At 42.0% G+C, this 26,576-nt stretch overlaps 1 protein-coding gene across 2 annotated transcripts in view; it reads left to right on the top strand.

The window, feature by feature from the left end:
• USP34 (ubiquitin specific peptidase 34) overlaps positions 1-26,576 on the top strand; it is a 275,304-nt gene that overhangs the window by 134,783 nt on the left and 113,945 nt on the right. For both annotated transcript variants that reach the window (XM_074949535.1, XM_074949534.1), the window contains exons 24-34: positions 7,460-7,559; positions 7,752-7,911; positions 9,131-9,257; positions 9,362-9,509; positions 17,597-17,697; positions 18,838-19,047; positions 19,699-19,824; positions 21,795-21,917; positions 22,050-22,133; positions 22,567-22,653; positions 25,862-26,062. In XM_074949535.1, the coding sequence (XP_074805636.1) occupies positions 7,460-7,559; positions 7,752-7,911; positions 9,131-9,257; positions 9,362-9,509; positions 17,597-17,697; positions 18,838-19,047; positions 19,699-19,824; positions 21,795-21,917; positions 22,050-22,133; positions 22,567-22,653; positions 25,862-26,062 (1,467 nt within the window). The remainder of the gene's footprint in view (positions 1-7,459; positions 7,560-7,751; positions 7,912-9,130; positions 9,258-9,361; positions 9,510-17,596; positions 17,698-18,837; positions 19,048-19,698; positions 19,825-21,794; positions 21,918-22,049; positions 22,134-22,566; positions 22,654-25,861; positions 26,063-26,576) is intronic.

Below are 26,576 nucleotides of genomic sequence, written 5' to 3'. Positions count from 1 at the left end.
CAGCTTTTCTATGCTTTTCCACCATTTCCCCTTATAGGAAATGTTCTAGAAAAAATGAAAACAGACAAGGCATGTATCATCCTTATTGCCCCAGCCTGGCCCCATCAACACTGGTACGGGACCCTACTGGACCTGTTGGCAGCCCCTCCGAGGAGGTTGCCGCTTTGCCCAGACCTCCTCTCCCAGAATGGGGGCCGTCTCCTTCATCCCAATCTGGCTGCTTTCCTCCTGACAGCATGGCTGCTCAGGGGCTAGATGAGGAGGAGAGGAGGTGTTCTGAGGAAGTCAGGCGGGTCCTCCTGGAAAGTAGGAAGCCGTCCATATGCCGGACGTACCTGGTGAAGTGGTCCAGATTTTCCAGGTGGGCAGGGGAGCGGGGAGTCTCCCCATTGTCCGCACCGCTCCAGCTTATCCTTGAGTACCTCGTGTCCATTAGGACCCAAGGGCTGGCACCCGCCTCTATCAGAGTACACTTGGCGGCCATATCGGCTTTCCACCTGTCGGTGCAAGGGCACTCGGTCTTCTCCCATACTATGACCTCCCGTTTCCTGAGAGGCCTTGACCATTCTTTCCCATATGCTAGATCCCCTGTACCGCAATGGGACCTAAACCTGGTGTTGTCCCGCCCCCCGGGGCCTTCTTTTGAACCCTTGGCCACGAGTTCCTGGTCTCACCACTCCTGGAAGGTAGCCTTCCTTGTAGCAATCACGTCGGCCCAACGTGTCTCAGAGCTCAGGGCCTTGACCTCGGAACCTCCATATATGGTCTTCCACAAGGATAAGGTCCAACTTCGCCCACACCCTGCATTCCTCCCAGAGATGGTTTCCGCCTTCCATATGGAACAGGACATCTTCCTTTCCGTGCTCTGTCCCAAGCCCCATTCTTTCAATGGGGAACGCCGCCTCCACACGCTCGATGTGCGCAGGGCACTGGCCTTCTACCTGGATTGGACTAAACCGTTCCATAAATCCTCGCAACTCTTCGTTGCCTCAGCCGAGCATATGAAGGGGCGGCCTATTTCCACCCAGCGCCTTTCTTGCTGGATCACCTCGTCCATATGCACGTGCTAAGATCTGGCAGGGGTTCCCCCGCCATCGATCGTCAGGGTGCACTCAATGAGGGCTCAGGCCTTGTCGGCTGCCTCTGTAGCCCATGTCCGTATCCAGGACATCTGTAGGGCTGCCACCTGGTCTTCAGTGCACACGTTTGCTGCGCATTATGCGATCGTCTCCCAAACTAGGGATGACGCCGGGTTCGGCAGAGCAGTACTACGTCCCGGGAACTCATGAACTCCTACCCACCTCCAACAGATATAGCTTGGAATTACCTACCGTGGAATACACATGAGCAATCACTCGAAGAAGAAAAGACAGTTACCTGTTCAGTAACTGGTGTTCTTCGGGATGTGTTGCTCATGTCTATTCCACATCCCGCCGTCCTTCCCCTCTTTTGGAGTTGTCCGGCAAGAAGGAACCAAGGGTGGGGGGAGCTTGCGGCTCCCCTTATGGCGCGATATAGAGGCGCCACTCCAAGTGTCGCAGCGGTGCTCCCCCCCTACAGGTACTGCTAAGGGAAAAACTTCCAGCACCGGTGCACATGGCGCGCACACACACCTACTGTGGAATAGACATGAGCAACACATCTCGAAGAACACCAGTTACAGAACAGGTAACTGTCTTTTTTGTCACACAGTTTGTATTATGGTTTCAGTAAATGATTTTTATTTTTCATATATTGTAGCTAAGATTCATCATATATGTTTTTAGCAAACTAAATTTAAGTGACTGTTTGAAACACTCTGGTACATATATTTCTTTCATTTATATGTAAGTAAGTTATATAAAACAATTTATTTTGGACATACTTTTGAGGCCTACCCCTCCACCCTTTAAGTAGAATACTCAGTAAATAATTACATTCATTTAATTGAGAGGAGAACATATTATCAACTGCTTTGAAAAATAGCCTTTAATTATTTGCTATAAAATTTAAGTCTTTGTTTAAAATACTATGTAAATTTGTCAACAGTATGTTAAATTGAAAAATCTTGACTCTTCTTGAAGAATTTGTTGATGGATATCTGGGTGTGCCTTAAACTTTTTTATATATTCTAATACTGCAGACTTCAGTACCCTTTATTTCCCTGAAGTATTGGTTAGATTGAAAAGACGCTTTCAGTTTGTGTTTACTATCTTTATTCACTATTTCATATCTCTACTTGTTTTTTATTCCATTTATTCGCTGTTTACTTTCTTCCTGTTGAAAGCTCTTTGCACATCTGAAGCCTGTTCTATAGACACATTTATGGCACCACAATATATAAATACAAATTAAGAATGACACGTAAGCTTTCAGTTTACAAAGAAACTGAGGAGTGAAAAGTACTGTGTAGCAGTGTCCTCTGAATCATTCACCTCAGCAGCTTAGCTTTGTTGTTTTGACTTCCAGTCTCTGTGGAGGTTGCCAACCAAAGCTAACAGTGCTATGGGCCTCCTGTGTTTGATAGGAATACTGGATATCAAAGTATTCCTCTATAATTAAATTTTGCTAGTGTTTAAAGTGTAGCATTAGCAGTAAGGCTTACAGGAGGGTTATGTTTGTGGATCATGACCTTTCCCCCCAGTCTGAGAGATTTGGGCTGCATCTCCCTTTGAATCATACTGAAAGCAGTTCATACTTTTCCAGGGGGCTCTAAGGCTTCGTCACATCACTTCCAGCCTCATGCCAGATTATCTGCCTCAGGCCATGCATACAGAGTTGACCCATCATTCCTGCCTATTCCATTACCATGTTTACTTTTAAAGCTAAATTTTGGGGCAGAAATGAGATGTATTCTCCCTTCCTCTATCCATACCTAGGTGATGAAATTATTTTGAGGATTATATCCTATAATGCCACCTGCTGACCTCATTTCTTCCATTTGTTTCTATCTCCTCAGTAAAGTAGGCTAAAAATCCTAGGTGAAAGGCTAAGAGGTACTCCATTTGAGAGAAGGCCCTCTCAGGAGCCACAGGAAGGAGTTTTGCCATAGTTGCTCCCAGCTTAAAGACTCTTGTTTTGTCAGCAGAAAGGTTATAAAGGACAGCACATTGGGGCTCCCACACCACCCAAGGCACTTCCAGATATATCTTTGCAATGGTGGGTCAGGCCTTCTTGGATCCAGCAGCCAGGTCCTTCCTCAATGATCAGAGAATAAGTACAAAATTCTTTCAGCTTCCTCCATCTGTCCAGTCTACCTTGAAGGTGAAATGGTAAAAAGTATCGGCCTCCACTCTCATGTTCTTAGCTGGTTAGTAGAATCCCTTGGCATTTGTTGTGACTCTTCTTTTTTTACCAGGAGAAGGATCTGTGTAGGGCTTGATCTCCTGCATTTCCTCTCCAGTTATACATTGGATAATGGGGGGAACACAGGGACTCAAAGCCATCCCTCTGACTTATCTCTCAAATGGGAGCTCCACTTAGGACAGATTCTCAGATGTGAGGGAAAATCCTCTAAGAGGCAAAAGGAGCAAAAAGTCTCCAAAGACCAGAAAACACACAAAATACCAAGAAGCCTTTCAGATACTCATCTTATTCCATTAGGTTCTATCTGATCCCCTGCAAAAGAGAATTGTCAGCTTCAGACCAAGGTAACACCATGCCAGAGATTAGAAGAAATTTTTTCCTCCATACACATTTAAGACAATGGGGAGAAAGGTGGTGACCACCATCGAGATTTCATCAGGGAAAAAAAAAAAGCAACCAAGTCCAAGGGTAAATAACTCCATCCAAATCCAAGACAGAATTTTCCATCTACCTTCACTCCTCCTTTGAACAAGTCATTGTGAAGGAATAGGAGATTTACAATAATGGGGAAAGGCTCAGTTAGCAAGTCATTAAATTCTACTTACTCCCTCTTCATACTTCCTAATGTTGATTCACAAGGGGTCATGGCAGAAAACTCTGCAACTCCTCTGTGCTTTTTGGGTTTATAATACATGGAAAGAAGAGCTCCTTGTTCCCTTCTTAGAGGGCCGTCCACCTTGGCTTCGAAATAGACACAAGAAGAGTCAGTTTGTCTGACAGAACAAAGTTTCAGGAAGATCCTGATCAGGTGTCCTGCATTAGAATATCATTCATTTGTTTTGCCTGTACACCTAGATCTTCAGGTCTCTTGCATAAAGATTATTCCATGGGCAAGACAGTTCATGAGAGTTTCAGGGATTGTTCTTAAAAGTTCTGGAACCATTCCCAAAGAGAGATGCAGAGCAAATTAAAGATGCCATCTAGAGTAATTATAACCCTCAGTTCGTGAAAACAGAAGAACCATGGGGTGGTAACATCCTCTATTCACAATCTGTACTCCAAAGTCCTGACCTCAGATGTGGCAACCTTGCAGGATGGTGAGCTTACTTGGGCTGCCATGTTATACAGGAAATGTTGTCAGAAAGGCTCCAGAACATCAGCTTGCCACAGGTGAGACTTGGTCATGATAATTTTTCAGGATCGCTTGAGAAAGGATAACATCTTGGTTCAAGCACATGACACAATGACTGTGGCATACGTAAATCAGCAAGTGGGCACAAGGTCACATAGCCTCTATCTGTCTGATCAACATAAGATACAATGTACAAAAATGCAGGCTAAAAATTTGCTGGCAGATACATAACTGAGAGTGGTCCTTAAGCAAGGATTGTTGCAGCTGATATTTAGGGAGCCCTCCAGGTGGATTTGTTCACATCCAGTGAAAACAAAAAGGCCTGGTGGTTCTTTATTAGCTAAGACGACCAAAGGTCAATAGGAACAGTTCTTTGAGTGCTTGCTCATGTCCATTCAGCTTAGGTGTGTGTGCTTGCCACATGCACCGGTGCCGGAAGTTTTTTCCCTCAGCAGTATCTGTAGGGGACCAGCTCCAGCGCCCCCTTGAATGGCACACATATACCGTGGTATATAGGGCGCCACCAGCTCCCCCCACACTCAGTTCCTTCTTGACGCCAGTGATGGTACTGGAACTGTTGCTGCTTCAGCTAGCGCAGTTGCTTTCTTGTTTGTACGAACTCGTTAATTCTTGTATTATAGTGTATATAGTTTTCTGTTAGTGTTAGTAAATCCCTTATAGACTTCGTAGCTCCCCAAACGGGACTTTGCCTCGGGACGGGGCATTCCCCAGTCCCCAGGATTTAACAAGAGGCCCATGCCCATTAGTGATTCACACAGCAGCTGTCTGTGTTGCTTGGGCACATTAGTGAAAAGTGCAAAATTTGCAATTCCTTCAAGCCAAGGACTAAGAAGGAGCATGATATTCACTTAAGAGAGCACCTTGTGGAGTCGACTCTCACCCCGGCACCAAAGCAATGCTCTGACTCGGCACCGAGCACTGTGACCTCAGTACGCAGTGCCGCACCGGGTCCGTCCACTGACCAGCACCAGTCCCCATCTGTTGCTCCAGCTAAGAAGCCCAAGAAGACGGTGCAAGGTCGCTCTACAACCTCCCGCAAGGGAAAGGATAAGACTGGGTGTGAGCAAGGTCCCATGCTGGGCAACTCTTCACCCCTGTCGGGATCTCGGGCCCAAGGTCCGGTTGAGTGGGATAGCCCAGCCCATTCACCAGCCCCCCAGTATAGAACAGGCCCAAGAGACTCGACTTGTTACTAGACGCCCGTAAGGTTTATTTGTCCTCTAGTCTCCAGTTGAGGGTGGCCAACCATCAGGCCCTCCTGGGACGCTATGACTTTAACATGTGGCAAGCCCTGGTCAAGTTCAAGGGCTCCCCGCCTGAGGCTTCTAGGAAGGAGTTCAGGGCAATCATGGAGGAGGGCACGACTCTGGCCAGGGTGATGCTCCAGGTGGCGTTGGATGCAGCAGATACCACCACCTGAACCATGGCCTTGGTTGTCGCCATGTGCCGGGCATCCTGGCCGCTCCTCTCTGGCTTGTCCATGGAGGCTCAGCAGTTGATGCAAGACCTTCCCTTCGATGGGCAAGCCCTGTTTGCGGAACAGACAGACAATAATCTTTCCATAAGTCGACTCAGCTTTTCATCTCTACAGCTGACAGAATGAAGGGCCTCCTGATGTCCACGCAGAGGATTTCTAACTGGATCACCTCTTACATTCACACCTACTCTGAGTTGGCGGGAGTCCCTCCACCACCGATCGTCAGAGCCCACTCAACCAGAGCTCAGGCATCTTCGGTGGCCTTCCTGGCACACTTCCCAATCCAGGACATCTGTTGAGCCACGACGTGCTCCTTGGCCAGAGACGACGCTGGGTTCGGCAGAGGTGTGTTGCAGTCTACACATCCGTGAACTCCTACTCATCTCCGAGGGATACTGCTTGGGTCTCATCTAAGTTGAATGGACCTGAGCAAGCACTCAAAGAAGAAAAGACAATTATCTTTTTCCGTAACTGGTGTTCTTTAGATGTGTTGCTCATGTCCATTCCACAACCCGCCCTCTTTCCCCACTGTCGGAGTTTGCGGCAAGAAGGAACTGAGGGTCGTGAGAGCTGGCAGCACCCTATATACCGTGGCATTTGCGTGCCACTCCAAGGGGTACCAGAGCTGGTCCCCTACAGCTACTGCTGAGGGAAAAACTTCTGGCACTGGTGCATGTGGCGAGCACACACATCTAAGCTGAATGGACATGAGCAACACATCTTGAAGAACACCAGTTAGGAAAAAAGTAACTGTCTTATAATGGCTCACAGATAGATGAATTGTCTCCTGTGTGTTTCCCCCTTCCTCCCCCCCCACCCTTCCACTACTAGAAAAAGGGATCCAGAAGATTAAAAAGGGGGTCAGATGAAAGTGGCCGTGTATGCTGTGATAGTCAAACCTAATGTAGCTTTCAAAGAGATCTTTATTCCATCTCCCCAGCAAGCCAGGATCTCCCATCCCAGGGTTTGCTTCTTCATCCCACTTAAGAGTAACTGGGCCTAACAGTTTGACTATTGAGCAGCAAGTCCTATAAACAACGTGGGATATTCCTCTCTGAGCTTTTTGCAAGCCTTGTGTCATTTTTGATTACTCAGGAGTTTACGCAAAGTTCTCTGATGGATGCCAAGATACAAAGATTAACTTCAAGCAGTCAGGCAGTCCAGCTTCCATGGGTTTCTTTCAGGATGACTTAGGCTTGGCTTTAAGATCTTCTACCATCATTTCTGATAGTCTCACTGCTGAATAGTACTATCACTTGAATGAGCTTAAGTTTTTGGGTAGATAGCACAATGTTGTCAAGGTTCCTTAGGGTAGCATTTGTTTCCAAACCAATAGTCAGACCTATCTTTCCTATCTAGAGTTTGCCCACAGTGCTTCAGATGCTCAGGTCCCACCCATTCGTGGCTTGGCCAAATCCCTGCATTCTGTGGGAGTATCTCCAGTATTAACAGGAAAAGATGCAGTGTAAATGTCTCAGACTGGGGGAGAGATGATTCCCAAGAGGAAAATAACTACGTGACAAATTTTTCATTTGTCTTAACAGTTGTGTGGTATGGACCAATTCTGGGGCATTGCTTTAAGAGCACAGTCTGGTGATGTCAGTCGAGCAGCTATCCAGTATATCAATTCTTATTACATTAATGGTAAGAGTTCTCAGTTTTATTTACACGGGTATACTAAAATCCAAGGATATTGTACAAAATAATCTTAGTAATTTTTTTGTTAAAAATAAAATCTTTTAAAGAATATTAGTTTATCTTGTTTTAATCTTGAGTACTAAAACTTGCAGTTTTCAGTACATTCGGCACATAGTTACTTAAATATCTGACTTGCAGGTAAAACAGGTCTGGAAAAAGAACAAGAATTTATTAGCAAGTGTATGGAGAGCCTTATGATAGCTTCCAGTAATCTTGAGCAAGACTCCCACTCGAGTCTCACCATAATTGAAAGAGGACTTTTAATGCTAAAGACACACCTTGAAGCTTTTAGGAGAAGGTAAACAATTTCTTCAATATATTTTGAGTTGGGATTTATTGTAATTTATTTTCCTATCATTTGAAATTTGAATTGAGTGAAATACTGAAAAACAGAGATGTAAATTACTCATTTGGTTTCCTCTGTGTAAAATGGGGATGATAATACATACTTTGCAAATATTTTGTGTGAAGCTTAGTCTGTTAAAGGTTTTTGGCAAGGAAAAAAAAGATGGTTGCCCTCTTTTGCTGTTTCATGATTAGGGCCCTATCAAATTCACAGTCCATTTTGGTCAATTTCATGGGTTTTAAAAATCTAAAATTTCAGATATTTGAATTTGAAATTTCACGTTGTTGTAACTGTAAGGGTCCTTACCCAAAAGAGGGTTGTGGAAGAGTCGTAAGGTTATTGTAGGAGGGTTGCAGTATTGCCACCCTTACTTCTGCGCTGCTACTGCTGGCAGTGTTGCCTTCATCTGGGCTACTGGAGAGCAGTGGCTGCTGGCTGAGAGCCCAGCTCTGAAGGCAGCGCCGCCGCCTGCAGCAGTTCAGAAGTAAGGATGGCATGGTATGGTATTGCCACCCTTACTTCTGCGCTGCTGCCTTCAGAGCTGGGCGGCTGAAGAGTGGCAGTTGCTGGGCCAAGGCCCCAGCTCTGAAGGCAGCAGCGCAAAAGGGTTGCAATCATACCATACCATGCCATGGTGCTGCTGGTGGCGGTGCTGCTGTCAGAGCTGGGTGCCTGGCTAGCAACCACCATTGTCTGGCCACCCAGCTCTGAAGACAGCGCAGAAGTAAGGGTGGCAATACTGTGACCCTCCCCCCACAAGAAGCTTGCCTCTCTCCCGCCTCCCCAGTTTTGGAAATGCTGATCTCCCCCATGAAATCTGTATAGTATAAAGTAAAAGTACACAAAAGACCAAATTTCACTGGGAAAGACCAGATTTCATGGTCCGTGACGCATTTTTCATAGCTGTGAATTTGGTAGGGCCCTATTCATGATGTATAAAAAAAGGTGGAAAGTGTTTTGTTTTTTGTTTTGTTTTAAACTAAAGCAATATCAGGAATACAAAGTGTTGTCTTTTTTCTTTTTGTGTTGGAATCTCTGCAGGACCAGAGAAGTGGAGCTGGGAGCTTTCTCAGTCTCTTTGTCTTCCTACTGTTTGTCAGGCTTTTGAGTTAAATACATGTTAACAAAAACATTTGGTGTTTTTATGTGTGATTTTTATATGCTTCTTAAGGTTTGCGTATCATCTGAGACAATGGCAGATTGAAGGCACTGGTATCAGCAGTCACTTAAAGGCACTTAGTGATAAACAGTCATTACCACTAAGAATTGTATGTCAGCCAGCTGGACTTCCTGACAAGGTAGTTAAAAGAACTTTGGTTTTCCAAATGGATTTTATTCCTAGATCATTATGTTTCATAACATTCATTGTTCATTCTGAAAAAATGTGTGCATTATGTTTCAGATGACTATAGAAATGTATCCTAGTGATCAAGTGGCAGATCTAAGGGCTGAGGTTACCCATTGGTATGAAAATTTGCAGAAAGAACAGATAAACCAGCAAGCTCAGCTTCAGGAGTTTGGCCAAAGCAGCCGGAAAGGAGATTTCCCTGGTAAGTTGTACAATACTCTTAGCCATAGCTTGTGCTTGGCTCATTGATCATCCATAGAGGTTGAAAGATGATGTTTATTTGACAGTAGATTAGGGTACCTGGGGAAAAATAGCAAGTATCACTGTTGGTTTTATTCCATTTGCTCCATTTATTTCATAACTAGCATCAGCCTGTCACACTTCATTATTAAACAGTGCTTTGTAAGTGTTACCATTTCTTTTAAAGTAGAGACAGAAAATTCAGAAGTAACAAGGGATATGCACTACTTACACATGGTTTTTCACATCACATGGTTTTTATTACTTGTAACTTTTCATTCTTCCCTTCCTTCCACAATTATATTCTCCTTTCCCTATTGCCATTATTCTTTTTATTCATTTTATTATGTCTTATTTAGTTAGTAAACTCCTCTGAGTGGAGTCCCATCTTATATTTTGTGAAGTGCCATGCATATTTATGACTCTGTATAGGTAAATAATTAGGACTCAGAATGTATGTTGGGCTCACAGATATGTATTTAACTGCCATTCAAGTGTGAGTTCCTTTACTGCATCTTTCAGTCTTTTTGCAGCTATGTTAAAATAGTTAATTTATTACTGAACATCCTGTTGCCAAATTGATCATTTGCTTATTCTCATCTTCCTCGTTATGCTCCTTCAAAGCTCTCCTTTACCTACAGGATGCCTACAAAAATTTGACATTGGTTAGGCTTCTGGTGTGCTAAGACCATAGCCTACCTTGCAGACCAATACTGTATAATAGTTTCCTTACAGTCCCAGTCTGTATCCATCTGGTGTCTCTTGTTTTGTTTTGTGTTTAGACCGTGAGCTCTTTGTAGGACTATTTGTTTGTTTTGTGTTTGTACAGCACCTAGCACAATGGGGTCCTGGTCCATCACTGGGGCTCCAACTAATAAATATTAATAATATTAATAATTGTATATGTTACACAAATGCTTACTTGAGGACAGGATTTGGATTTGTGTGATGCAGTTGATGATACCATTTTCCCATTAAATAGAAATATTTTAATCCTTTTTTCCCTTACTTATGCCTGATGTTAAAGAAATTGATTACTTTAGCCGTGTCTGTTTAAATGGTATTGTAAAGCTTCTGCTAAACCCAGCTCCTGTTTATTAGGAAACTCTGAAATGGTTGCTCTGTCATTCTAATTAAGGTGGAAATTCAAGTTGTGTTCAACAATTCAAGTTTCAACAAAAAAGCATCCTCATTCATGGTGTTAGAATATGTAAATATTTTCACTATCCTCCTGCTTACAGGGCCAAATCCTGGCATCCTTAAGTAATTTTTTTAACTCAGTTCTTTCACTGGGAGTTTGCCTGATTTTAGCAATTGTGTAAAAACTGAGTAAGTATTTAAGGAGTTGACCCTAGTACTTTAACTTTCAGATGTGTGCACATAACTTTTATTCTTCAAATGATGGGCCCTATTGTGTTCCACTGACGGTAATGCGCAAGTGCCATGGAGCTGGAGCTTTTCAAAGTAGTAGTGTCCGTCAGTCTGCGCATGCGCCCTTGTACCACCTCATGGTTTCACCCGAGGCGATAAAGGGCAGGGCAGACCAACTTCGCTTTCAGTTCCTTCTCAGCGCTGCATGTTCAGAGTTGGAGCTTCTGCTGTTCTCTCACCCTTGGTGATGCACTTTCCAATCTTTACAGAAAAACTGTTTTTATTCGTGTACATAGAGTTTTATTGTTTTTGTGGTAGTTTTAGTGTTTGTAGTAATTTCTTAGGATTAAGGACTTTGGGACGCTGCTTTGGTGGTTTCCTGCTACCTCCCACCCCCTGCCCAGCACCTGTATCTATATACTGGATTATGCTGCACTTCCTGCCCTCGCTCGTTTTCGATCAGCGATGAGCACCAGTACTGTCTGTACGGCTTGGGGAAAGCCCATGCAGCATCTAGGTGCAGGATTTGCCTCTCCTTCCCTTCACCTTAAGAAGCACCTCATGGGGGTAGCCATGGGGCTGCAGTCGGATCCTGGCCAGGGAACCCTCCCTGTACATCGGCCTGAGAACTCCAGGAGTGCGCCTCTTACTGTAGACCCAGTCTGGTTCAGCTGGTACCAGTGCTATGGATCCTGCACTGAGGCCGAGCCATGAGTCACAGAAGCATGGCAGTAAGTCTTCCTCCAGATCCAGTAAAGATGCTGCATTGTCCATGAGTTCCAGCCATGGAGGAGCGGTGTGTTCCAGGGCCCACAAGGGTGACAAAAATTTGCACTGCTTGACGGATGTGCCGGTCCTGGTTCCTGGGCACCATACCCCTCCTGCATCGGTTTCACCAATGTCTCGTGAATCGTCGGTCCTGAGAGAGGTTCCCTAACCAGCTCCGGTTCCATCCATGGACCGAGTACCATTGACGCTGGAGAGACTCCAATGTGTCCCTGGACCTCATGAACTATTTGCCCTGGAAGGGATGAGGTCTCCATGTGCTCTGGTCCACTCACCTGCTTAGATAGCCCCCTCTCTTACATTGGATCTGCTGCCTACTGGCCACCCTGTGATTGCTAAGCATTTATAAATCAGCGTCCAAAAGAAAATGTTATCGCCCGCTAACTACACAACTCTACAGAGCTTCCCATTTCTACCACGAGCAAGTCTTTGAGCCTCCACAGAAGCGCCCAAAGGTACAAAGATCCCATCTTCCTGGTCCACCAGGGCCATCCTCCACACAGCACACACTATTTTCTCATAAGCAATATTTCTGAGTGCATCTAGGGTGCTGTCAGTCACTTTGCACTCCAACGCTCTTGCCAGCCACCCTTTTCAGAGGCAATCTCAAACTTTCTGCCAGAATGGAGCATGATAACAATGGACAAGTGGGTCCTGGATGTAATTCTACTTGGCTATAATGATTGAGTTTATGATGCTACCTCCTCCATATCCCCCGCAACGGTTTCATCTCAGGTACCGCTCTCACGACAGTGGAAGTGGATTCCCTCCTTGCCATGGAGGTGGATTCCCTACTGCGGAGAGGAGCAGTAGAGCCAGTCTCTGCAAACTTTCAGGACACAAGGTTCTATTCCAATTATTTCCTGGTACACAAGAAGAAGGGAGGATGGAGACCAATCCTGGATCTCCGATGCCTCAACTGTTCCATTTGCAAGCCAAAGTTCTGCATGGTCACACTTGCGGCCATCATTCCCTTACTAGAAAAAGGCCACGTGGCTTATGGCTCTTGATATGCAAGACACCTGCTTCCACGTCAACATCCACATGACCCACAGATAGTTCCTGAGGTTCATGGTGGGTCCTTGGCACTTCTCATACAGGGTTCTCCCATTCAGACTTACCACTGCTCCAGCAGTCTTTACGTAGGTTTCCATGATAACAGTTCACCTCTGACAGCAGGGAGTCATCCCCTACTTGGATGCCTAGCTGCTGGCAGCATGGTCCAAAATGGTAGCTCAAGAATTGATTTCCCAGCTCCTTCTACTCCTCTACTCTCTAGGGAGGAGTGTGAAAGTCAAAAAATTGTCTTTGCATCCTATCCATTTCCTGGAGTTCATTGGCATACCCATCGACATGCACATGTAATCTAATCTCTTGAAGGACAGGTTCCAGACACTGCTGGACCTGATCACTTCAGTGACATCCAACCCCTCGGTCTCAGCCAGAACTTCTGTCCCCCTCCTAGGTCATATGGCAGTGTGCACAGATGTCAAGGCCTTCACTCGGTTCATGGCTTCTGCTGTCTACAACTATGGCTGCTCCCCTATGCACCAGTCCATGGACTCCATTCTTACCATTCCACAAGAAGTCATCTTTTCATTTCAATGGTGGACAGATCCACTCCAGGTTTCCTCCAGAGTGCCCTCCCTTCCATCCTTGCCAAGCGTGACGATTATAAAGGATATGTGTCACTTGACGGCTGGGATGCTCACGTGGTAGATCACATGACACAGGGAACTTGGAACACTTGGGAACCCAGGATGCACATCAACACTCTGGAACTTAGGGTGGTACGCAGGGCATGCCATCCATTTTTACCGTCCATCCACTCTTGTCATGTTCTCATGTCAGACATCACCACTGTGGTTTACTACATAAACAAGCAAGGAGGGACAAGGTCCCCAGCACGGTGTGTGGAAGTGGTATGCTTGTGGAAATGGTGCGATGCACACCATATCCTATTGTCGGTGACCTATCTCCTGGGGACTTAGAATATGATTGCCGATGCGCTCAGCAGGAATTTCATGACCGACTACGAATGGGAGTTGGGTGACGTGGTAATCACGGATGTTTTTGGGTGTTGGGGACCCTGGTAAGGGATCTCTTTTCCTCTCATGCCAACAGCAAGTGCATCCAGTTACTCCTGGGGGCATTCTGTGCCAAAAAATTTAAAATTCTGCACACAATATTTTAAAATTCTGCAAATTTTATTTGTCAAAATAACACTACATAATCATGCTGGTTTCAATTATTTTGGTAATTTAGTTCAAAATACCTGTCAGCAAGTATGTCTGTAACAATACAGACACACATGAAAATTCCCCCAGGAGTAGAGATAAAGAAATCCCTATGACAACCTAGTTACGGTTTCTCTCCCCCTACCCCGAGGCTAGGGATCCACAGGAAGAAACAGCTTGATGCTTGGTAACAGGCTTGCATGGAGTTTCCTGCGCGCCACCCTCTCTTTCCCTTAAGGCAGGCTGGGAACTACAGCTGCCAGGAACCTTCTAGCTCCCTCTCCTCCCCGCAGCAGTGTCTTCCTTGTGCAAGCTGGGCTCTGCTGGATCCAGTGGCCCCTAGTGGCAGCTAGCAGCACTGCAGCCCATTTCTGTTGGGGGGAAAAGAAATTCTGCACGCTTAATAATTTCTGTAAAATTCTGCTTTGCGCAGTGGTGCAGAATTCTCCCAGGTGTATACATTCTGTTTTGCCAGAGGGGACAGAGCCTGCCCCCTACCTCCTCAGAAACACCCCAAAGCCCTGCCCCTCCACACCGTGCATATCACAATAGCGAGCAAGAGGGACCGAGTGTCACACTCACACGCACAACTACCCATCCCCTCTCCACCCCCTGCCAGCTGCTCTGGACGCCCAAATGGACTCGCCTGTGCTGCCAGGGTGCTGCCACTCTTGTGGCTTCTCTTTCCTTTCCCATCAGAAGCCATTTTTCTGCGGGGAAGCAAAGAAATCAGTGGGGAACATGAATTCTGCGCATGCACAGTGATGCAGAATTCCCCCAGGAATAATCCAGTACTGTTCCAGGGGAGGGCTTGGTGACAATTCACAGGGCCACGCCTTGGTCGTCAACTGGTCCGATCGAATAATTTACACCTTCTCTCCCCTACCACTCCTGCCCTATGTCCTTCACAAACTGTGACGAGAGAGAGTGACGGCCATCCCGATTGCCTCATTCTGGCCTCGCCAGTTCTGGTTTCCAACTCTTCTCCGCATGTCAAACCATCCTCCGCTCCCGCTTCCGATGTTCCCAGAACTGCTCACACAACACAATGGCAGGTTCAGGAATCCTGATCCACGGACACTTCATTTGGGAGCTTGGTTTTTGGATAGACACCTCCAGTGGCACAGTAATGTTCATTGGCAGTGGGAAATGTCCTCTCGAGTAGCAGGAAGGATTCCATGAGATGATCCTACCAATCCAAATGGATATGTTTCACTTCCTGGGCCCAGCAGAAAGGTCTTGCTCCTGAGGCTGTGGGCATCCTGATGGTCTTAGACTACTTACTGTGTCTGATGGCCTCAGGGCTCGCTCTCAGCTCCATTAAAGTGCATGAAGCGGCTATCAGTGCTCTCCATCCTCCTGTGGAGGGGCATTTGGTTTTCACTCACCCTTTGACTGCCTGATTCTGGAAGGGCCTGGTATGCAAATACCCTGCTGTTCAGCCTGTTGTTCTTCAGTGGGACCTCCGCCTAGTCCTTATGGCATTGATGAGCTTGCTCTTTGAAACTCTGGCCTTTTGCTCCCTTTCTTTTCTTTCCATGAAGGTCATTTTCTTGGTCACTATTACCTCTGCAGGAAGGATTGGTGAACTGGGGCCATGATAGCCAATCCTCCTTTCACTACCTTCCATAAGGACAAAGTCTCATTGCACTTACATCCCATATCTCTACTGAGAGTGGTTTCCTGCTTCTACCTCGACCAACCCATACATTTGCCCACCTTCCTTCCCAAACTGCACACCTCAAAGGAGGAACAACAGCTTCACTCCCTTAATATACATAGGGCCCTGGCCCTTTACCTACAGAGGACGAGACCATTCTGGAAGTGTCCTAAACTATTTATTGCCATAGCAGAGAGAATTCAGGGGCAGGCCTTCTTCACCCAGAGAATCTTGGAGCGGGTTCCACAGTGCAATCACTTGTCATGGCAGTCCCTACCAGGTGGGATATGGGCCCATTCCATGAGAGCACAAGCATCAACTATGGCCCTGGTCCATGATGTGACCCTTATGAACATATATAAGCCAGCCACATGGAGTTCAGTGCATGCCTTTTTTTCTCACTATGCCCTGGTGTAAGACTCTGTGATGGTTGCCTTGTTTGGTCCATCGGTCCTCCATTCTACTGTTCCATCATTGTCCTCGCACCCTCCTCCTATCAAGGTACTGCTTGTTAATCATCCTTAGTGGAATACAATTGGGGCCATCACTCAAAGAGGAGGTGTTTACTTACCTGTATTCCAATCCCTCCTTCCTTCACCTTTGCTCTGGATTTGGTAGATTAGTTGTGGAGAAGGAACTGAAGGTGTGGTCGGTCCGCCATGCCTTTTATTGCCTCTGGTGAAACCATGAAGTGGTACCAGGGTGCATGAGTGGACTGATGGACACTATTACTTTGAGAAGTTCCCGCTCTAGGCACATGGCATATGCAAATAACCCTCAGTAGAATATAGATAGGGACCATGCATCTCAAAGAACCTCCTGTTACAGGTGAGTAACCTCCTCTTCACTTTTGCTTTCTTTTTAATTTGCTCTGTTTATGACTGTGACTGGTGCCTTGCCACACCATTTGGCACTTTAAGTACTCTGTGACCTTTGCCAGCCCCGTTTCATCACTGTTTAGATAGCTATTCCACTGACAGGGTCTTTGCTTTTGACAGAGCCTAAGCCATTATTTCACTCCAGCTTCTGCCTGCTGTAAGGTCAGAAGTCAGATTTTTTCTGGTGTTCACAAACAGATGTCACCTCCAGTTCACATTGACTTAATTATAAGTAAATTTTACTAGAGAGATTGAAGAGGAGATTATGACCAAAATATATGTTAAGCAGCATATAACAGAGTGAGACAAACTATTCATTGTGGAAAGTTGGAGGTAGATAGGCTCTAAGCTTGGTTACACTGTTTGCTGGTTTTCCTTCAGGTGGCCTCATTATGTTCCCAGTCAGGGGCTGCACTGACCAATGCAGCTTGGAAAGTGAAACCTTCTCCTTATAGCAGCATGTGTTAAAGCTCTCACCTGCCCCTCCGGTTCTTCCGTTCTGTGTTCCCATGTGTAACAAAGCAAGGCTACAAAAGGGAAGGAATGGTTCCCTCTGCCACCTGCGTTCCTTCCAGTCTTAACAGCAGATAGATGTGAACCTTTTTGGATCCTTCAGACCTAGAGCCTTCATTTAGAAGATTATAGTGCTTTATAGTGATTTAGCGGTACACACTTTAGGGGCAATTAGAAGATAATTCCTGTGGCATTCAAACTTAGTAAAACTATCAGTATTTAAAATAAATGCTTATAGAATAATTTTCCAGCTCTGGAAGAATTTAATGATAGTTCTTTCAATGTGGAATTTATCCATTATCTCTCTTTCCTCCCTATAAGACAGATTTTTTTCCCTGTGCCTTTTTTATTACAAGATATAACTGAATCATACTGCTAAGGAAATATTTAAGGACCTGATTCAGAGGTCAATGAAGTCAGTGGAAAGATTCCCATTGACTTCAGGTGCCTTTGGGTCAGGCCCTGAGAGTTACCAGGGAGCTGTTTTTCTAAAAATTTTCAGCAGATGCAGTATCAATGTTAATATTCATTTTACTTTTAAAAATTATGCTTTTTAAGTAGCCAATGAAATTCCAGAAATTCATTATGTTGTGCTTTATTGTAGGTGGTCTCATGGGTCCTGTGAGAATGATTTCATCTGGGCATGAACTAACAACTGATTATGATGAAAAAACACTTCATGAATTGGGCTTTAAGGATATGCAGGTATTATCAGTGTAAAGATAAGATTTAAAGATAAAAAGATCATTTGGCATTCTGCTTTTGTCATGTGATGACCAGTAAGTGTATTAGGTGGTAAAATGTAAAATTCACTTTGGCAACATCTGACTGTTTTCTAAAACCATTGTATTGTTTTCTGCTGTATAGCATACATCCCCTTTACACCCAAAATAAAATTACAGTTAGTTCCTATTAACATACATTTACATTCTGCTGCTCTGTTTCCTTACTGTTGTAAAAAGTAGTCGTGGTTTAAAAAGGCACATTCTGGGTGTAATAGTAGATGTGAAGTAGTACGTGCTGAAGGATCAAAGTAAAATTTGGAACCATTTATCTTTTGTAGAGAAAAGCAGGGGCTGGTGAAAATAACATCAAAGACTAAGATTTTGGCCAAATGGTCACAACTGTTTGATTTTATGAACAGGATAGTGCCTCAAAGCATTTTGACATGAGAGCAGGGAAAAGAGGGAGGGCAACAGCCATTGAAGCTGTCAGGAGTCTCCTTTCTCCCTTTTGATGCTCAAATCCAAAGCATCCTGTAAACCAACTCTCAAAATCCCTGTCACATCTTCATTTATTATAAGGCCTATCAAGGCTTGCAGCCCAGATCAACCTACTGCCCAGGACATGAGCAAGCTTCCTTAGAGTATGAATCCAGCCCCAGTGCCTAAGAAAGATAGGACATGTCTACTTTGCAGGAAGGAGGATTAACCTTACAAACACTGCAGATTGGAGGACTCGACCTTGCACAACCCTTCCCTTTGTCACTCCTCCCTGTCAAAGAAAAAGGCAACTTTAAAGGATCTGTCTCCTAAGTTTAGCACACATTTGAATTAATTACTTTTTAATTAATCACTCTGCTGCTTCCACCTTTCGTACTTACCATGTCAGGCGAAATCAAAGTAAATCTCCAGTGCTGCCCATGTATGTCATTTTTGAATTGTGACATTCTATTGAAACATAGTTAGATAAAGGATCAACAGTGAAGATATTAATGTATCTTCCAAAACCAGGTTCTTAATTCTATTCTTATTTATAAGATGTCTCTGGTTTAAAAAATGGCCATTGTAGTTGTGTTGTTAAAATAGTCTCTTTCTATCTCCTCCTCCCCCCCCTTGTTTCTAGATGGTGTTTGTATCATTGGGTGCACCACGGAGGGAGCGTAAAGGTGAAGGTGTTCAGCTTCCAGCATCTTGCCTACCTCCTCCTCAGAAGGACAACATTCCAATGCTTTTACTTTTGCAAGAACCTCATCTTACCACCCTTTTTGATTTGTTAGAGATGCTTGCATCTTTTAAACCTCCTTCTGGTGAAATGACTATGGAAGATAGTGAGGTAATTTAGTGATCTTTGATTAGGATGACTGAATATGTCTAGTTTAATTTCTGTCTGATCTGTCTACTTCTGATGGCCCCTCACCATGGTATCCAAACATCATATACATCTAATATTTCTATCTGTATATTTAGTGTTGTATCTATAGATATATAAGCTTTTTATAATCAAAATGGTATGATATTATTTACTAGTTACTCTAAAAAATGTATTGCTCTGGAAAGGACATGTACTATTGAAAACATGTATGGTGGTTAGTAAGGGGATTTGACTTGAAAACATATTTTTAAAGATATATTGTACAACTCAGTGACTCATATTCATCTCTCGTATAAGTCCATATAAACCAATGGGATTTACATTGGGAATTTATTGGAATCAATAGTTGTGTATTTAAATCGGGGATTTATTTACACTGAATCTTTGTGCATGTCTTTATACTGTAGTGCATAAAGTAACTTAATTTTCTTCTGTTTCAGTGAGACCTAAACTATCATGCTGTATTTATAGATTTATTTAATAAACTTTAATTTGAGAATGAATTGCTTTTGTTTAAAATATTAATAAATAAACTTCAAACCCTAAAATGTCAGTGAGGTTGCTTTTCTTAAGAAACTATGAATAGTAATAGATTTTTTTTGTGTATGTTAGAGTGCAAGATGTGAAGAACTCCACCTTCATGCAGAAAACCTGTCCAGACGTGTCTGGGAACTGTTAATGCTTCTACCTACGTGTCCTAACATGTTACAGGCATTCCAAAATATTTCAGATGAACAGGTTAGCCAACAGTGTTTGTTTTAAATGTATATGATCTGCAATTCAGTTAGACTTTTTACAATTTACCCCAAATTGAATGATGATTGATCCAACAGAGTTAAGTAAAAAATAACGAATTTCTGCAAGGGGGACATTGTCTTGAATGAAAGGCAGAACAGTTTCAATAATAATACATCAGGACAGGTCATAGAGACATATATATTCCCTGGCTTTGTCTTGGGTATAGTGAGAAAATAAAAAAAGAGGGGACATTTTCACTTATTCTTCTCTTACTTTGTTGAAATAAAAATCAAAAGAAGCCTGTAGCTTTTCTAATTTAGTTTCCTGATTTGTGTCTTTAAAGGTAATGGGTTTTATTTAACAAGAATTAAATAAGTAAAATGATTAGTGAATGTTATCTCTGGTGACTTTACTGGTTCATTTTGAAATTAAATCTCATACATCTTGAGTTATACAAAGCAGGTTGAAGCAATTTATTACTTTTTTTTCAAGAATTCTGTGGGTTTCATTTTAGAAGTAAATAACCTCAGATATACTTGATCCTAAAGCAATATTCTTGAACTCTAGCCTCCAAATTTTATGTGGCTTTAAAACTGAATCTTACAGTATTATTTGCCTTCCAGGTGCCTTGTTTTAAATCCCCGACTCCAGCTTTGCATAATTATAAAACACAATAGCAAGCAACCACCCACTGTTCTGGGTGTGCTTAGATTAGGTTAAATTTAAAACTGGAATTAATTGAGGTGTGAATTTTTTTGTAATAATTTTGAATGGGAGAGAATTTAGAATTTTATATATTGTTAAAACAATATGGAGGATGTTGGGTAACATATGATTCAATTTCAGTTATACTTTTTGGGGCGTAAATGTTATTGGGATAATTATCTTGAATAAGTATCTTGAATTCTGAAGTACTTCTGAGCATTTTTAATGTAAAAAGAGCAAATGTGTGAATTTTAAGCAACTTTCCAGTATGAACCAACCACATGTACGTACACAGCTGAGTGTGTATAGTAACATATTTTCTGATGTTTCAGAGATGATTGCTAATGAAAATAAAATGTTGGGTTATCATTTCAGTACCCATTAATGGGCAGTAAAAAGTTCAGGTATGTGAGGGTCCCCCCTAATTATAGCTGACTGAGGAAGTTGTGAATAAGAGTAGTGGAAGATCGCTCTTTAATTGTGATTGAATGTACCTGAGGAAAATAAAACACTAAGAACAAAACAAATTTAAATTAAAGAATTGTAAGAGGCAAAACTACTGGGATTTTTGCCAGCAAAAATGTATTTGGCTAAATGGAAGAATTTCCTTACTTGGCATCCAAAGTAAGAATTTCCTTACTTTGCCAGCAATCCTCTTGTAAGCCTTCGTGTCAGCAGGTAAGTAGATGTTAAGGGCAAAGAGAGAAGCTGGCTGCAGGGGTCAAAATGTTTTATTTTCCCTGGATAAAATTAATTGGACAGATTATTTTATTCTTTGATTAGGTTGGATTAAGTAGTGGGGTCTGATTCTGCTTTCCTCTTTGCCTTTTTGATGGTCTTTTAATGTAACAATCATGTTTTGAAACTCAGGAATCTAGCATATTGAATACGTGTTGAAGAGACCGGGAGGAAGGGTGGGCAGGAAAGAATAGGTTATCCATTCTCTGCTGTGCTAACCAGCAGTCATCACACCCTTCACAAATTTATAAATGGGCCTGCAGAGGTTCTCCCAAGATTTAGTGAAGGCAGGGAGAGGGAAAGCTGTCATATAATCCCAATGTACACATGTTTAAAATACTTTAAAAATATAACTTAAATTGTTGCTTAAATATTACGATAGATTTTGTAACTGTGCAAGCTCGAACTAGGATCTGTTTTGCCATTGTCTCTTCAAATTACTTGCCATTGTCTCTTCAAAAATGCAATTACTTTTGCCTCTATGGTCAGGCCAACGTTGGATTTAATTTTCTTAACTTTTTTGTAAGGGTAATGATGGATTTAGTTGGAAGGATCTCCTGCGAATAAAAAGTGCCCATAAACTTTTGTATGCACTTGAAATCATTGAAGCTTTGGGCAAGCCTAACAGAAGAATAAGGCGAGAGTCTACGGTAATATAACTTCTTCTTATGTAGTAGAAAAATAAATTTTTTTGTTTCTAAATCCAAATTCTTATGGGTGAAATATTTATTACTTTAAATTCTAGTATTGATACAGTAATTTATTTTTCTGTTTATCCTCAGGGAAGTTATAGTGACCTTTATCCAGACTCAGATGATTCGAGTGAAGATCAAATAGAAAATAGTAAAAACACCTGGAGCTGCAAGGTTTGATTTACTTAAGTATTTTGTAATATGTAGTGTAGATTTTTCAAAATGACATAAAATGAAAGTTCTTTTAAGTTAGTATAAGATCTTAATAATTTGTTTCACTCCTTGGAGTCTCTCGATTTCAAGCTCAGATCATTAGCACATAATACTTTTTGCATTAGGACACTGTCAGGAAATCCCAGTTCCTGGGCCTAAATGATTAATGAAAAATAAAATTCTTATCTAATTTCAGTGTTTTTTGCCAAAAGTCACGCCTCTCAGTTTATTATATTTTTATGCAAATTTTTCTCATGTCCTTAAAAAAATAAGTAACAGCATAATTTATCAATGTTTTATTTCTGATTTTAATTGTGTATCTTGTAACTGAGACAAGGAGTTTTAAATACATTATGTACCTGATTTTTCTTACATTATCGTAATTTACTTACAGTTTGTTGCTGCTGGAGGGCTTCAACAATTGTTAGAAATTTTTAATTCGGGAATTCTAGAGCCTAAAGAGCAGGAACCATGGACTGTGGTAGGTGACAAGTCAGTGTTTACCAGCTATAAGATAGTTATCCCATTTGAGTGCTTCCATTGCTAGCAGCCTTTTTTATATTTACTTGCACCTTTTCTGTAGAAAAAAGAGAAGAAATGAACAATATAAAATGAACAATGAAAAGTATTGCTGATAAGCCAATTATTGTGCATTGAAAGTTGTTTATTGAGTGCTTCCATCTGTAATGGATACAAACGAGCTGCTAAATTGATGCCAATAAACACTAATTGTACCATACAGTATTCTTTTCTTGGGAAATGTAAATTGTTGGAATAATTGCAGTTTTAATCTCCCTTTTAAAAACATTACTATTTTTATCATTCTGACTTTTTGCTATTTTGTGACCACACTTTTATATCTTTTCTGTATGTTATTTTATTTATTATTTTTTCTGTAGTCCTAAGAAAAAATGTGCTGGTTTGTAGAACTAAAAAATAATACACCCCCCCCCAACGCCCAGATTGAAAACTAGTTTCTGGATTCATACATGCGGAGCTTTGCATCTGCACAGACCTGACTATGGGATCAGAGCTTAAGTTTGCAATAACAGAATATTGGAAAACAAAAATATATTTAAAAGGGAGGTTGATCAGTGGTTTCAAGGGGAAACCTGTACTTTTCAATCTTACTTTAAAGCAGTATTGTGTTTATTTCTTGGTATATAACCCATTTTTGGCACTGAGAGAAATCACTACCACTACAGTCAAGGGGTTAATAAGGAAATTCCCTAACAGTGCACACTGGTGTTAGTCCATTTCATATATTTTGTTTATTCATTTCATTTTGTTTCCATTTTCACTAGAAAGTTTAGTAGTGATTGGATGTCTAACATAGTGAATGCCAGAGAAAATGAGGTAGGGTCTGAGACTAAAATAGGGAAAGAACAAGTTAAAAATTACTTAGACAAATTAGACGTCTTCAAATCACCAGGGCCTGGTGAAATACATCCAAGAATGCTCAAGGTGCAGACTGAGGAGATGTCTGAGCCATTAGTGATTATCTTTGAAAACTCATGGAAGATGGTAGAGATTCCAGACGGCTGTAAAAGGGCAAATATAGAGCCAGTCTATAAAAAGGGGAATAAGTACAACCTTGGGGAATAATAGGCCAGTCAGTTTAACTTCAGTACCTGGAAAGATAATGAAGCAAATAATTAAGCAGTCAATTTGCAAACACCTAGAAGTTAATAAGGTGATAAGTAACAATCAACATGGATTTGTCAAGAACAAATCATGTCAAACCAACCTAATAGCTTTCTTTGACAGAGTAACGAGCCTTGTGGATAGAGAGGAAGCAGTAGATGCTGTCTATTTTGACTTTAGGGCTTTTGATACTGTCTTGCATGATCTTCTCATAAACAAATTCCCTATTCATCTATCCACTATAAGGTGGGCGCATAACTGGTTGGAAAACTGTTCCCAGAGCACAGTTATCAGTGATTCACAGTCAAGCTGGAAGGCCATTTTGCATGGGGTACTGCAGGGATCACTCCTGCTTCCAGTTCTGTTCAATATCTTCACTAGTGATTTAGATAATGGATAGAGAGTACACTTACAAAGTTTGCGGATGATACCAAGCTGCCCCATGAGGGAAGTCTGAAAAAAATTGAGTTTCTTTAGTCTGGAGAAGAGAAGACTGAAGGGGGGACATGATAACAGTTTTCAAGTAGATAAAAGATTGTTACAAGGAGGAGGGAGAAAAATTGTTCTTTTTAACCTCTGAGGATAGGGCAGGAAGCAATGGGCTTAAATTGCAGCAAGGGAGGTTTAGGTTGGACATTAGGAAAAACTTCCGAAGTTTCAGGGTAGTTAAGCATTGGGATAAATTGTCTTGGGAGATTGTGGAATCTCTGTCACAGGAGGTTTTTAAGAATAGGTTAAACGCCTTTAGAGATAAGATAATGTTTAGTTCTGCCTTGACTGCAGAGGACTGGGCTAGAGTTACCTCTTGAATTCCCTTCTAGTTGTATGATTCTATGAAATTCTGTATCTTATCACTATTCATCTATCCATTAATGTGAGATAAACTCTCCTTATGTTGGATATTACTTTGCAGTTTGGATTTCTTTTCAGTTTGTGTTTGTTAGACTGCGTTTGTTTTATCTGTTTGTTTTCAGTGTGAGCATTTTGTCATGTTGTAAATATAAAGTGTCATGGCTTGTGTATGTTTCAGTGTTTAGGATATTTAAACTATCTCACACTGAAAAAAATTAGCTTTATTTTTTATGGAAGGAGAATATTTTTGAGCTTTGTTTTTTCAATTTTTTCTCTTTCGAATCTTTATAAATACTTGTGGTATACACTTCTCTAACTCTCTCATGATGCTTCGCATCTGTTGGTGCTCTCTCTGGAGCAGTGTCAGGAGAAGGGAGATGCTGTGTATTTCTCTCCATTCCCAGCATAAGCCGAAGAGTCTGTTAGTGCCTTAGTTGATCCTGCATTTAGGTTTGCAAGGGGAGGAGTGGCAAATTGCAACTAAGGCACTGATCCTGCAAATAAATATTCTAGTGTAGACTCCTGCACGTGTGCAAAGTCTTATGGATTCAGTGGGATTCTGAATGGGTATAGAGAGCTATGCTAGTGTATCTGTTTGTACAATCTGGGCCTATGATTGTGTTAGTTTCGCTTGTATGGTACAACTCCTGCTGGTTGTGCTGGGCAAATGTACATGCAGGAGTAATAGTACATGTGAGATCCTTGGAGATCAGAGTCCCAGAAGGAAATAGGAGGACCAAAAAATCAGAAATTACTGAGTGAATCAGAAGTTTTCATCTCTTTGTGACATTACAATACAAAATGGTATTTTTAATGTAGTTTGTCTCTACATAAGTAATTGTTTAATTTAAAAGAGTAACAAACCATGTTAAATATTGCTTTCTGAGTTAAATGTAAGTGCCTAAAATGCTGTAGGCTGTAAAACTGAATCTTCTGCACAGAATATCATATCTCGTAACTGTACCTGTAATTTGGACTAGTTCTTGAAAATACTCTCTTTGTAAGAAATAAAAGATTTTAATACCAGCCCCAGTTTCTGTAATGTCTAGTACAAGTCTTGTTAGCTCTTGCCAATTAGTGCTTTAGTTGTTAGCTTTGTAGGACATTTACGTTTTGTGTTTCAAGTTCCAAAATAGACAAAGAATTACTAGAATTTGTGAAAAAGGAAAATTGCATTTTCTTCTTATCCACAGTGGCAGCTAGACTGTCTTGCTTGCTTGCTGAAGTTGATATGCCAGTTTGCAGTAGATCCCTCAGATTTGGATTTAGCTTATCATGATGTCTTTGCCTGGTCTGGTGTAGCAGAGTCTCACAGGAAAAGAACTTGGCCAGGGAAATCAAGGAAGACGGCAGGAGATCATGTAAAGGGCCTTCATATACCTCGTCTCACAGAGGTAAGAAACAAACTATATATACATACAAATACCCACACGCTGTAGGGGAGATGTTTTCTTTTATCAATCAAAGGGGGATGTGAAGTGAAAAATATTATTACTTTTTAATCAAATGAGGAAATAGCGTATTGAAAAACAATTATTAAAAAATGAATCTAAACACTAGAGGTGACATATCAGGAAATAAAATAATTAACTAAAATTAGATTAAAGATGTGCAGTTTTAAAAAAGCTAGACTTTCAAGTTTATGTGCAGAATGTCCCAAAGACACAGAGTAAATGGGTATTTCTGAATGTTTCTGATGATTACTTTTTATGTTTTGTTTCAAGTATCAGAGGGGTAGCCGAGTTAGTCTGTGTCCACAAAAACTATAAGGATTCCGCTGGCACCTTAAAGATTAACAGATTTATTTGGGCATAAGCTTTCGTGATCCATGCATCTGAAGAAGTGGGTTCTTTACCCACAAAAGCTTATGCCCAAATAAACCTGTTAGTTGTTAAGGCGCCACCGTAC

The sequence above is a fragment of the Natator depressus genome, chromosome 3 (genome assembly GCF_965152275.1).
Source record: "Natator depressus isolate rNatDep1 chromosome 3, rNatDep2.hap1, whole genome shotgun sequence".
NCBI classification, from domain to species: Eukaryota; Metazoa; Chordata; order Testudines; family Cheloniidae; genus Natator; species Natator depressus.
The sequence above is the reverse complement of the archived record's forward strand: the minus strand, read 5'-3'. Positions and strand labels throughout refer to the sequence as shown.